We start from the raw sequence: 12,403 nt of genomic DNA on the forward strand, positions 1-12,403 counted from the left end.
TGGTCAGGATGCTAAGTACAAGGCCTGTTGTTTTCCAAAATATAACATATACTTAAAAGCAACGTGAATTCAGTCTTCCCCTAAAACTGACCTGTTCAAGTTTGGACTTCTAGATAGTCAGTGCACCATCCTTTTAGTCCCTTAGTCTAATTGCCACTGATGATAATATGTCAGTGTTTCTCTTACAAAGACACCCACAGAAAGGAAGATGACCGAAAGGTCTCTCTCATCTCCATCTCCATCCCCCTCCCGCTTCCCCGGATCTTGAAGGTTTAGTGTGTTGTGCTGTAGGGAAAGACTTTTTGTGGAGCGTTGTCGAACTACAGATTGAGAACCACTGCTGTGTATGAAATAGGTTGAATATGGTAGGTACTGTGAGTATGCTGTCACTATTAGCTCAAAGAGAAACTTGTGGACAAGTGTTTAAGCTTATTTGTTTTTCGTTTTAACGGCAGACATCTTCTAAATGAGATACATAATGAAGGATTCCGACTATACAAATTAAAGATGGCGGCAAAGATAGAGAAGTACCTTAACTCAAACAGCTGCAGGAGAAAGTGAGTATTATATTTTACTGCACATTTTCTGTAAGTCCACAGTACGCAATTAGTATTAGCTATTGCAGTTCAGTCACAGCTGACGATGTAGCTACATAACTTAAATACTTTGCAAAAATGCAATTTTATTTTAAAAAGTGATATTTACCATCTTTTGCATAATTAAATACCAGCATTAGGAACTTCTTTTACTTTTTAAAAACAAACGTCCTTATCTCTGGTGAAATCAAGTGCAAATAATTGGCTCCCAGGTGAATCAATTAATGATGATGATTTCAACTCATTGTTTTTTGCAATGAATTTAACATGTAAATTCTTGTTCTTTTATTTAATTCTCAATGTTCCCTTGTGTAGAATCATCTTGTCTCATTTTGAAGACAAACAACTCCGGAAGGCCTCCTCTGGCATCATGGGAACAGAAAAATGCTGTGATAATTGCCGGTCCAGGTAAATGTTCCTCCCTAAAGACTACTGTGTTTAGAACATCTATGTTCCTATAACATACAAGACAAATGAAAATAAGTGCATCAGTAATTTCTCCTAATAACATATTCTGGTTTTTTGTGCACTTCAGTATGTGAGTATTCTGATCAATACAAAAAGCCTCCTGAAATTTGCTTTTGTGTTTGAACAGCAGTGTCTGTTGTTGTTGTAGGCTTATCTCGGTACTGGAGCATGACAGGAGGCAATGCATACGCACCACACCAAATCCCAGATTGTAGTAAAGCCTGTAACAAAAGATCATTGCTGCTATTAAAATGTTTTGGGTTTTTTTTAAGTGACTTATTACAATACTCTTGAAGACTGTAAAATAAATTTTATGTTTCCCACCTTTTTAAAACTTTGGTATCTGCCTCACAGAATTAATTCTGAAGAAAGTTTAAAAGCTGTGTGTGCCAGCAAATTTTTCTTATCCTGCTTGACTGTCATAGATTCTAAGGCCACAAGTGACCGTTGTGGTCGTCTAGTCTGACCTGCTGTATCACACAGGCCATAGAACTTCTACAAAATGATTCCTAGAACAGGTCTTTTAGGAGACCATTCAAATCTTGATTTAAAATTGTCGGTGATGGAGACTCTACCACGACCCTTGGTAAGTTGTTTCAATGGTTAATTACACTCGCTGTCAAAAATTTATGCCTTATTTCCAGTCTGAATTTGTCTAGCTTTAATTTTCAGCCATTGGATCATGTTATATCAGGGGTTCTCAAACTGGGGTTCGTGACCCCTCAGGGAATCGCAAGGTGGTTACTTGGGGGTCCCGAGCTGTCAGCTCCATGGGGCTGGCAGCCCCAACCCCCCATTAAATTAAATTACCCACCTCCTGTTTTTAATTTATAAGGGGGGGCCACACTCACAGGCTTGCTGTGCGAAAGGGATCACCAATACAAAAAGTTTGAAAACAACTGTGTTATACCTTTCTCTGCTAGATTGAAGAGCCCATTATGAAATATTGGTTCCCCATGTAGACTTATAGACTGTGATCAAGTCATCCCTTAAATTTCTCTTTGTTAAGCTAAATAGATTGAGCTCTATGAGTCTGTCACTATAAGACAGGTTTTCTAATCCTTTAATCATTCTCTTGGCTCTTCTCTACACCTTCTCTAATTTGTCAACATCCTTCTTGAATTGTGAGCACGAGAATTAGACACAGTATTCCATCAGTGGTCGCACCAGTGCCAAATAGTGTGGTAAAATAACCTCTCTGCTCCTACCTGAGATTAACCTGCTTATGCATCCCAGAATTACATTAGCTCTTTTGGCCACAGTATCGCACTGGGAGCTCACGTTCAGCTGATTATCCACCACAACCCCCAAATAGTTTTCAGAGTCCCTGCTTCCCAGGATAGAGTCCTCCATTCTGCAGATATGGCTGACATTCTTCATTCCTAGATGTATACACTGACATTTAGCCGTATTAAAACTCATATTGTTTCCTTGTGCCCAGGATACAAAGCGATCTAAGTCACTCTGTATCAATGACTTGTCTTGGTTATTGACCACTCCCCCAACTTTTGTGTCATCTTTATTAGTGATGATTTTATGTTTTCTTCCAGGTCACCAATAAAAATGTTAAATTAGCGTAGGGCCAAGAACTGATCCCTGTTGGACCCCACTGGAAACACAACTGCCCAATGACTATTCCCTGTTTGTTTACATTTTGAGATCTATCAGTTAACCAATTGTTAGTCCATTTAATGTGGCATGTTAATTTTATATCTTTCTAGTTTTTAATCAAAATGTCATGCAGGGCCAGGTCAAACGCCTTACAGTATCCTCAACACTGTTACCTTTATCAACCAAGCTTGTAATCTCATCAAAAAAAGATATTAAATTAGTTTGGCAGGACCTATTCTGTGTAAATCCATGTAATTAATGCAAATCAACATTACCCTCCTTTAACTCTTTATTAATCAAGTCCTTTATCAGTCACTCCATTATCTTTCTTGGGATTGATATCAGACCAACTTGCGTATAATTACCCAGGTCATCCCATTTACCCTTTTAAAAAAATTGGCACAACATTATGTTTCTTCCTGTCTCCTGGAACTTCCCCAGTGCACTGAGACGTATTGAAAATCAACATTAATGGTCCAGCAAGCTCCTCAGCCAGCTCTTTTAAAACTCTTGCATGCGAGTTATCTGGACCTGGTGATTAAAAATGTCTAATTTCCTCCTGAGATATTAGTGGAATGAAAAGAGTAGTGTCATCACCATGTGATTAGACTAATCATCAGTTTTTTTCCCAAATACAGAACAGAAATATTTTTAAACACTTCTATCTTTTCTGCATTATTCATCATTCTACCATTTCAATCTAGCAGAGGAACAATACCATTCTCAGGATTCTTTTTGTTCCAAATATATTTTAAAAATTTCTTCTAATTGTCCTTAACTCTGCTGGTCATACATTTCTCCTTGTGTCCCTTTACTTCCCTTATCAATTTTCTACAATTCCTAACTTCTGATTTATATTCATTACTAACAACTTCCCCTTTCATCCTTTTGCTATAAACCAGGTTGGTTTTTAACCAGCACAGTCTTCTTCCTTGACTGTGGCTTTTTAGGCATCTAGTAAGGTGTTCTTAACTCTGCTATTTCATGGAGTCTCCTATTGCGACTTGAACCTATGTCCCATTAATGTTGATATTAGTTACATGCATGTGTCAAGGGGAGATAAGACCACTACGTGTTTGAGTAACATCAATAAAAGTAGAAATGTCTTTCATTCTTGAACTTGTAGTAGACTGTGTGTCTGTATTCCCTGCCAGTGTAAGAATTCTGGTATAAGGCATCTAGATCAGTGGTTTTCAAACTGCGGGTCGCGACCCAGTACTGGGTTGCGGAATGTAAGGCACTGGGTCGCGGTGGCTCTGGTCAGCACCCCGACCGAGTCATTAAAAGTTCTGTCAGTGGTGCTGCCTGGCTAAGGCAGGCTAGTCCCTACCTGTTCTGATACCATGTTGCGCCCTGGAAGTGGCCAGCAGCTGCCCTTGCCCTGAGCACTGGCTCCGCATTCCCATTGGCTGGGAACCGGCCAATGGGAGCTGTGGGGGGCGGTGCCTGTGGGCAAGAGCCATGCGGAGCCGCTTGCGTGCCTCTGCCTCGGAGCCAGACCTGCTGCTAGCCGCTTCCAGGGTGCAGCACGGTCTGCAGTGCCAGGACAGGCAGCAAGCCTGCCTTAGCATCCCTGCTGCGCTGCTGACTGGGAGCCACCCGAGGTAAACCTGCATCTCAACCCCAATCCCCTGCCCCAGCCCTGAGCCCCCCACAGATCCGGAGCCCTTTCCTGCACCCCAAACCCTTTATCTCTAGCCCCACCCCAGAGCCCACACCCCAACCCTCAGCCCAGAGCCCCCTCCCACACCCTAAACCCCTCATTCCTGGCCCCACCCCACAGCCTTCACCCCCACACCCTAAACTCCTCATCCTCAGCTCCGTTGGGTTGCGGATATCAACAATTTTCCTCAGTTGGGTCACCAGAAAAAAAAGTTTGAAAACCACTGGACTAGTTGTGCTCCACTGCTCTCAAAAGAAAGTAATCAGTTCAGCTATGCTTCTTGTCTGTTCACAAATTATGGGATAATCCCTTAGCTGCACTGTAGTTGTGATTAGAGCAGAATTTTATTTTAGAGATGATTTTTCATTATGCCCTAAATCTACATGCAAAGTCACATTAGCTTTAAAATTTCAATGCCAGTGAAAGGTCGTGGCTTAAGTTTGTGTTCATTTTGGGGTTGTTTGAGAGAGAGAGAGCCGTCCCTACTCCCACCACATGACCTGCTTTTAATTTTTTCTGGTGTTTTCTTTCCCCACGTACCTGAAGAGAACTGTGGCTACAACCCACGTAAAACTTGTATCTCAGGACTTCCCTAACCCCATGGTAGCTAAATGCAAAAAGCGGTGTCAAAGCAACTTGAAAGCTGTTGGGTAACATATTAGAATACTTAAGACGTTCAAAGGATTAAGAGTTGTTCACCCAGTGCTAACTCTGCTACAGGTCATCAGGCACAAGTTAGTGTTGCCAACACAGTTTTACCTCATGGAATTTTGACTTTTGTATCTTGAACACTAGATTTTTGCATTTAAAGGTATATATTTAATTGCATATTTAAATGTAAAAGCTGTAATTCAAACATATGCTTTATATATTTAACTATATTTTAATAAATAACACCCTTATTTCTGAGTGTTTAGCACTTGGCAGTTAATCTTTGTTTTCTTGTGCATGTTAGAACCCTTTGCTGCACCATTAACAGTGACACAGAAGAGAGTTTGCAGGATTTCGGTCAGCAAGCGTACCAGCTGATGTCTGCAGTGAGGGCCTTAGACGAGAAGTTTGGAACTGGAGTTCCGGTTTTGTTTCTCCGAGGATCTGTAAGTTTGGTTAAAATTCGTTGTGTATTTTTGGTGTGGAGGGATAACGTTCCTGTGATAGCCCCCTCCCCCCTTCCTGCTCCCAAAAACAATACACACATTTCACTTTATAGTACCTCTCTCCCCAGCCCCCGCAAAGGCCACTCTTAATGCACCTTCCTCTAGAGAAAGGCTGAACAGACTAATTCAGTAGCACTGGTGTGTTAGCCCTGGAGCTGCTCTTTATTATTATAATGGATTGTTTGTATTGCAGTAGTGCCTATAAACCATGGCCCTTACTGTGTACAATGAATAAGCTGATGGTCTCTGCCCCCAAAGAGTTCACACTTTTAGGCTCCTTTTTCTAAAGGTTAAACATTCAACATTCCCAGCCCTTTCTGGCCTAAGAGTTTGGATCCAAACTAAGGTCCTGTACTTAGCCATGTATTGAGCTGCCTCTAAACCTCTTGACTGTCTTTTTCTGGGTTGTTTATAGTCAGCTTTTGAACAAGTGGAAGTAACCTCTAAAACTAGAGGGGTGATCAAAACTTTTCCACTACCTGTGAACATTTTACCTGCAATTTAATCACTTGTATTGTTTATAGCAACTGAAATACTTTTCTAATGGGAGGAGGTATTCTTCTCTCCATGCAGGTGTGTAACTTCCATTAACCCTAAAAGGGGCTGTTTGTTTACAGTGAAGGGAGAATACATCTTTTTGTTCTCTAAATTTCTAAGTAGCTAGCCTGTTGACTGGTGATTGAGTAGAGTAGAAGATTATGCTTGTGTTAATGAGCACTTTTGTCTTGCTGACTTAATATGGTGGGTAGGGTTGAAGCAAGGCACATTGAATGATTTATACAGATCTTTACATGTAAAGGCTTTTTAAACATCATGGGGAAAATAATCACTGAAGAATGAAATATGAAGACAGTCACAAAACAAACATTTTGAAAAAGAGTGTGTTTTTTAGCTTGGAAGAAAATTACTTGTTAATAGTAGGGAAATACATGATTAAATTTTTCCCTTTATTAGGAATAACTCATGTTAAAATCTTGGCATTGATATATTTAATAAAATATCTGGATCACAGTTTATATGCCTCTTTTTCTTTTTTTAAGTCAGAAGGCTTTGTAATGTGAAAGTTGCAGACTACCCCAAACAGCAATGCAAATGGTAATGAAAATTATCTCCAGCTGTAAACTTCAGCTTAACTGCTGTCTATAATGTTTCTACTTTTTTTGTAAAAGGTGTTCTTAAGACTTTGAAAGTTGTGTAATAGGACTAAATATCCTAGAAAATCCTAGGAAATAACCCATCCTTATCATCATAAGATATCTAAATACTTTAAAAGGTTTGTGTCAAGTTCATGAAGAATTGTGCTGTCTTGGATTTTATTTAACCTAGCAGTGTCTTTTCATAACAAATAGGTACAGGTGGGCTCCTAGACAGACTTCAGGTGGGTCACAAGAGAGATCAGATTTCACCTATTATTTGAAAACTGAGTCCGCGTACGGTACTGAACAAGTCCTCTGGGAGTCTTCAAATTAAGAAGTTGCCTTGACTGAAATTTTATACCACTGCTGCTAGAAAAATATGCAACTTTAGAACATGACCACATTAATAAACTGAAATAATGTGGGTACTGAAATAAAGTGAGATACTCTAGGCTCCAAAATCTTTGTGGGCACTCATGTGAATACCTTTTAGTCATAATTCTAATGTTTGATAATATCTAAGATCTTAGTCATTGTTTCAGCTAATTACAGTTGAAATACTGTAAGTCCTATTCATATGGCAGTATCTAGTAAAACTCTAGATGAAAAATTCATTGTATTACACATTTTTGTGTATTTTAAATGTAAGTATTGTTTTCAGTGAGCATTTCTTGAAAGTAAGTATTGCACATTACGTAGCCTTACAATATATATTTTAGAGAATAATTTATATGGTATAGTACCTGTAAGTAAAAGTCCATTCTTTTTAAACTTCAAAAATCCATAAATGAAAACGTTTAAATGAAGGCATTACAGAAACAAAATCAGGAACATAAATGTCCATGCTTCATTCCAATTTTGCAAACAAATTTTGAATCTGCAGATCAACAGCCAGATTTCCAGTATATTTTATACGTATGAATTGGGTTCACATCTTATCAAATATAAGAGATAAAGAACTACCAAGAATCAGCAAGAAAAAAGAATTGAATGAAGGTGTCTCAATGTGACAATATGAAAGACTGGCAAAAAGAAGTATAAAACACATGTTTCAGTGATCTCAGCAGTGTCACATAAATGTGGTGCTCTGTGCAGTTACCCAATTTGCAATTTATTAAGTGTCCCTTTTCACCAGAAATTGTTCAAGGTCCTTTTCAGTCCTAAGTTTCTCTAATTCTATGACTTCTGCTGTCTGGTGTTTGAGTTCCACTGGAACTCCACTCCTCAGTTGGTACACTTGCCTTTAAGCAAGGCCACTTTCATCTATTTAGTGGCTAATCTCAGATTAGGACAGGTTAGTTCTCAATTTTTGACAGATTGCTTAATGGAGCAAGATGCTCCTGGAGTACAATCTCTCTCCTGGGGACCAGATAGGGAAATCAGGAATGTGTCTCATGTTGTTTGATAGTCTTGTGACTTTATGTACGTACGCATTTACAGAATTTTTTTTGTTTGCTTGACTTTTATAAAAATGCTCCCAGTTTTCCTTCGGGGCACATATACAACCGTTTAGAAACTGAAACAACCAATAGACCAAAGGTCAACCCTCGGAAGAACTGCTCTGTCCCCAGAAGAACAGAAACTAAGCCAGTTCAGATGCCCTCCCTGAAGCAAAACCCTGTGTGAGTAGTACAAGGTTCAGCTATGTCTTGTAAATCAATCAAGTCAGGAAAACAGTTTCCACATCAAGTCCTCCACTGAGAATGTTCTGCTTCCAGTCTCTCAGCATTCAAATCTGGGGACAGCACAAATGTCTGAACTGTCTGAAGATGGTGCATTGGGAGAGAGAGTCTGTGAGGCATCTGAAACACATACCCTAGAGGGCTTTTGTAGATAAAAGTCAGCGCCTTGCATTGTACCCAGAAGCAAATAGGTAGGTGGACAGTACAGTTTGCAGAGCGCAGGTGTGATCTGCTGCATATGGCAGGGATCACTAACTAAATAGGTTTGTGCATGCAGTCTGCCATGGCTGAAGGTAGTCAAGATGCAAGTAGGCTCGTTGAAGTAGTTCAGTTTGGATATTGAAGGCATGAATGACCGTGGTGCAGACATATCACAGAGGAGGTGCCTTTCTCCTTTTCTGTCTCTAGTGCAGGAACTGGCACATGTCATCCACAGAGTCGTTAGTCTGTGATACTCTTTGTCAATTCTGTCCTCCACACAACTAGCCCTTGACTCAGTCCCCTGGAGAGTGGAATGACACTATTCCCTAGAGACCTCGTGCACCATGACCTTACCATCACAGACCACTAGGTCTGCTCTTAGCCTGCACTCATCCCAGATACAGATTATGGCAGGAAGGAATATGAGCTAACAAGAAGTAGGAGACCCTAGCCTGTACCAGGAAATGTCACCTCCTTTCTTGATCACTGTGAACAACACTAGCACCCGTAACCTGGGTGCCATCTTCAATTCAGACCACTCTGGATCTTCACATCTGGGGTATGCCTAAATCTTGCCTATTCTTTCTGCATAGCATATTTAAGATATGGACTTTCCTGACCATCCACACAGCTAAACTCTCAGCCAAGCTCCCATCATCTCACATCTTGATTACTGAAGCATCTTTCTCTCTGGCCTTGACAAATGAGAATGTTGCTGCATGGATCATTTTCCTAGCCCATCCCTTTGACCAAGTCACTTCTCTCTTTGAATTCCTCCATAGGTTCTCCCTTCTCTGTTGCATTGAACATAAGCTGTTTGTCTTCACTTTCACGGCCCTTCGCACCTTATTGTCCCAGACGTATTATCTCATATTCACTTTCGGGATGTTGACATCATCTTCCAGTTGGGACATGTCAGCTTCCATCGTCCTCTGGTTAAGTTTTCAAACAAGCGCCTTCATGCTTCCGCCCATGCTGCCCATCATGCTTGGGAAGAGCTACCTCATTATCCGCCTTCAAACCCTCCTTAAACCTCTCCTCTGCTGCGCTGCCTACAAACCCCGCCCCACCCCACCCTCAGTTTGTCTGCTGGCTTGTTGATGCCACAGCCAATGGTTCTAGTGCCCCCAGAGGGTACATGAAGCATCTCCCCTGCACAGTTCTGCGTCCAGAAGGGTTCTGGGAGAAGGGTGGCCCCTTCTGGACCTCATTTTACTCTGTCCTCCATAGTGCAGCAGTCCCTGTTTTGGCTGCTTTTTCCCCTACCAGCTGGAATCTCTAATTGGCTCTTGTCTGCAGTCCACCCAAGGGGAGGAGGGAAGAGGGATGCAACCTGGGTCCTTGTGCCTTCAGAACTGGGGTCTTCTCTGTACTGGGTTCAGGAGATGCTAGTGGGAGTGGTGGCCCTGGATCCTAGCAGACAAGTAAATTGTGGCCACAGTCCTTAGGCAGTCTTGGCAGAAGGCCCCAAAGTGGAATGAATAGGCACAGAGGAAAGTACCTTGTCACCACTCCAAGTGACAGCAGTGAGGTACATTGGCATGGCCCTTGCTCTAACAAGGGAAAAAGGGAAGGATTCAGATTCAACGGTTTCAAATTCAGCCATTTTTAGTGGGTATTAAATGACTTTGCCAAACATATTCTGATGTTTGGAGGGGTTCTCCCATATTTCTGGCATTTTCAGTCTTCTTCAACTTTCAGTTCCTCATTTTAGTAATGATGGCTTATATTCGTACTGGACTGCATGACTATTTCTGTGCTTCACCAGTTATGGTGGAGTAGTTTTTCTAGGAAATAAGGAGTCTGACCAAAATGTTTGAATGATTTCAGAATTCCCAGCGTCTCCCAGACAAGTACCGAACTCACGCTCTCTTTGGTAGTGGAAAGGACTGGCCAGAGAATTGGTGGAAGGCTTTGGGCCGACAGCTCATCACTGAAGGGTTCCTTAAAGAAGTTTGTGGTCGAAGCAAATTTGCAACTCTGTGTGAGCTTACTAAAAAGGTAATCTTGTTGTAAAACCTTCCTGTGAGAGGTTTCTTTTGGCAATGTAAAGTTGAGTGACTTGGTCTGTATCCCACAGGGTAGAGACTGGCTATGTAAAGCTAGGAGTGAGTTGTATCGGACTCTTCTGCTACAGCCCAGTGAAGAACTATATCTTAGGAAACCTCACACTCAAAGGTAACCACAGCCATATATGTTATGCATGTGTCACTTTTATGTTGCAGGAACAAATATGTGAATCCCGCTACTGAAGACTTTCTGTGCCAAGGAGGAGGTTTCTGCACTAAGGGGTTTTTGGTTTGTTTGTTTTTTTTGCGGGGGTGGGGGATATCTCTTGGGCACAGTCTTGCTTGCATAAGAGGGACTACGCTCCTCAGAATCAATGGTTCCCTCCTCCGTGGGGACCACCCCAGTTTCCATATTACGTCTCATGCTGGACTTACTGGGGCTATGGGGGATCCATATATATGACATCCCAAATCTCTGTGATCCCACTGGGAGTCTAGACAGCCCTCTCCATGCAGAGAATAGCCTGAATCTTCTCAAGAACTAATGGAGGAAGAGGAGGAACCGTATCATGTGGAACCACCAGCTCCAACAGAGTTGTCATCTTCATTGCCAGACAAGGAGTTTCGTTGGCTTCACCATCATCCCCTGATGGTTACAATCAATTTTAAAATCTTCTGAGGAGGGTCACGCACACGCTCCAGATCCTTCCAGAGGAAGTGCAGGACACCCCTCATAAACAATTGGACGTTCTCCAGAGAGCTAGTCCCCAGTAAGGTGGCACTTCCCATTAATGATGCCATCTAAGGGTTAGTTTACAGTAGAAGTGCTATAGTAGGGCTACACTGTTGTGGCGTGTCTGGTGAAGATGCTCTATGCTGATGGGGGAGAGCTGTCTCGTCGGCCTAATAAAACCACCTCCTTGAGAGGCGGTAGCTGTGTTGGAAGAAGCTCTCCCGCCAACCTAGCGCTGTCCAGGACTTAGGTTGGTGTGGCTTAGGTCAGGAGTGGCTTATTCACTCCCCTGAATGACGTAAATTATACTGTCATAACCTGTAGTGTAGACATGCCCTTACAACCAGCCAAGACAGTCTGGCCACTTGTGCTCCTACTCGAGAAACAACAGAAAAGTAGTACTCTGTGTCATCTAAGGAGGTGCCCTTAGCTTCATGTTTCTTAGTCCACCTATCAGTGAAGATTGCCTTTCTGGTTGCCATCACCTCAGCTAGAAGAGTAGGTGAAGTGGGGGCCCTTATAGCTGAGCCACCTCACACGATCTTCCATAGGTGTTTCCCTGAGATTACACCCAAAATTCACCCCCAGAGTAGTCTTGGAATTCCATCTAAATCAGACCATTCTCTTACCGGTCTTCTTCCCAAAGCTGCATGCCACCAGTGAGGATAGGAAACTTCACTGTGTGGACACTCGTTGAGCCTTGGCATTCTACCTGCAAAGGACTAAATCCTTTAGACTTTCCCAAGACTGTATCCTTCAGAGCAAGTGAGGGTGAAACAATCTCTTCTCAGATACTTTTGGGCTGCATCCTGCTGTGTTATGAGTTAATGGCTACCTCTACCCTGCAAGGTGTGAGGGCCCACTCAACCAGAACCCAAGCTGCATCAGTAGCTTCAGTTAAAGATGTTCCTCTCCTGGAAATCTGTAAAGCTGGAAGTTGGGGTTCTGCTCATTACCCGCTGGTGCAGGCTTCTACAGCTGATGCCTCCTTTGTCAGAGTAGTCCTCCAGTCGATGATACAGCAGGGTTCCTTGCACTCTTCTCAGTGACTACTGCTTGTGAGTCACCCAGAGTGGAACACTCATAGGGACCATCACTTGACAAAAGAGAAGTAACTTACCTCATATAGTAACTGGGGTTCTTTAAG

The 12,403-nt window shown here is 42.1% G+C and overlaps 1 protein-coding gene across 6 annotated transcripts in view; it reads left to right on the forward strand.

The window, feature by feature from the left end:
* WRN (WRN RecQ like helicase) overlaps positions 1-12,403 on the forward strand; it is a 111,843-nt gene that overhangs the window by 71,053 nt on the left and 28,387 nt on the right. For all 6 annotated transcript variants that reach the window (XM_073340321.2, XM_073340325.2, XM_073340320.2 and 3 more), the window contains exons 21-25: positions 456-557; positions 912-1,004; positions 5,294-5,435; positions 10,345-10,515; positions 10,595-10,692. In XM_073340321.2, the coding sequence (XP_073196422.2) occupies positions 456-557; positions 912-1,004; positions 5,294-5,435; positions 10,345-10,515; positions 10,595-10,692 (606 nt within the window). The remainder of the gene's footprint in view (positions 1-455; positions 558-911; positions 1,005-5,293; positions 5,436-10,344; positions 10,516-10,594; positions 10,693-12,403) is intronic.

The sequence above is a fragment of the Lepidochelys kempii genome, chromosome 4 (genome assembly GCF_965140285.1).
Source record: "Lepidochelys kempii isolate rLepKem1 chromosome 4, rLepKem1.hap1, whole genome shotgun sequence".
NCBI classification, from domain to species: domain Eukaryota; kingdom Metazoa; phylum Chordata; order Testudines; family Cheloniidae; genus Lepidochelys; species Lepidochelys kempii.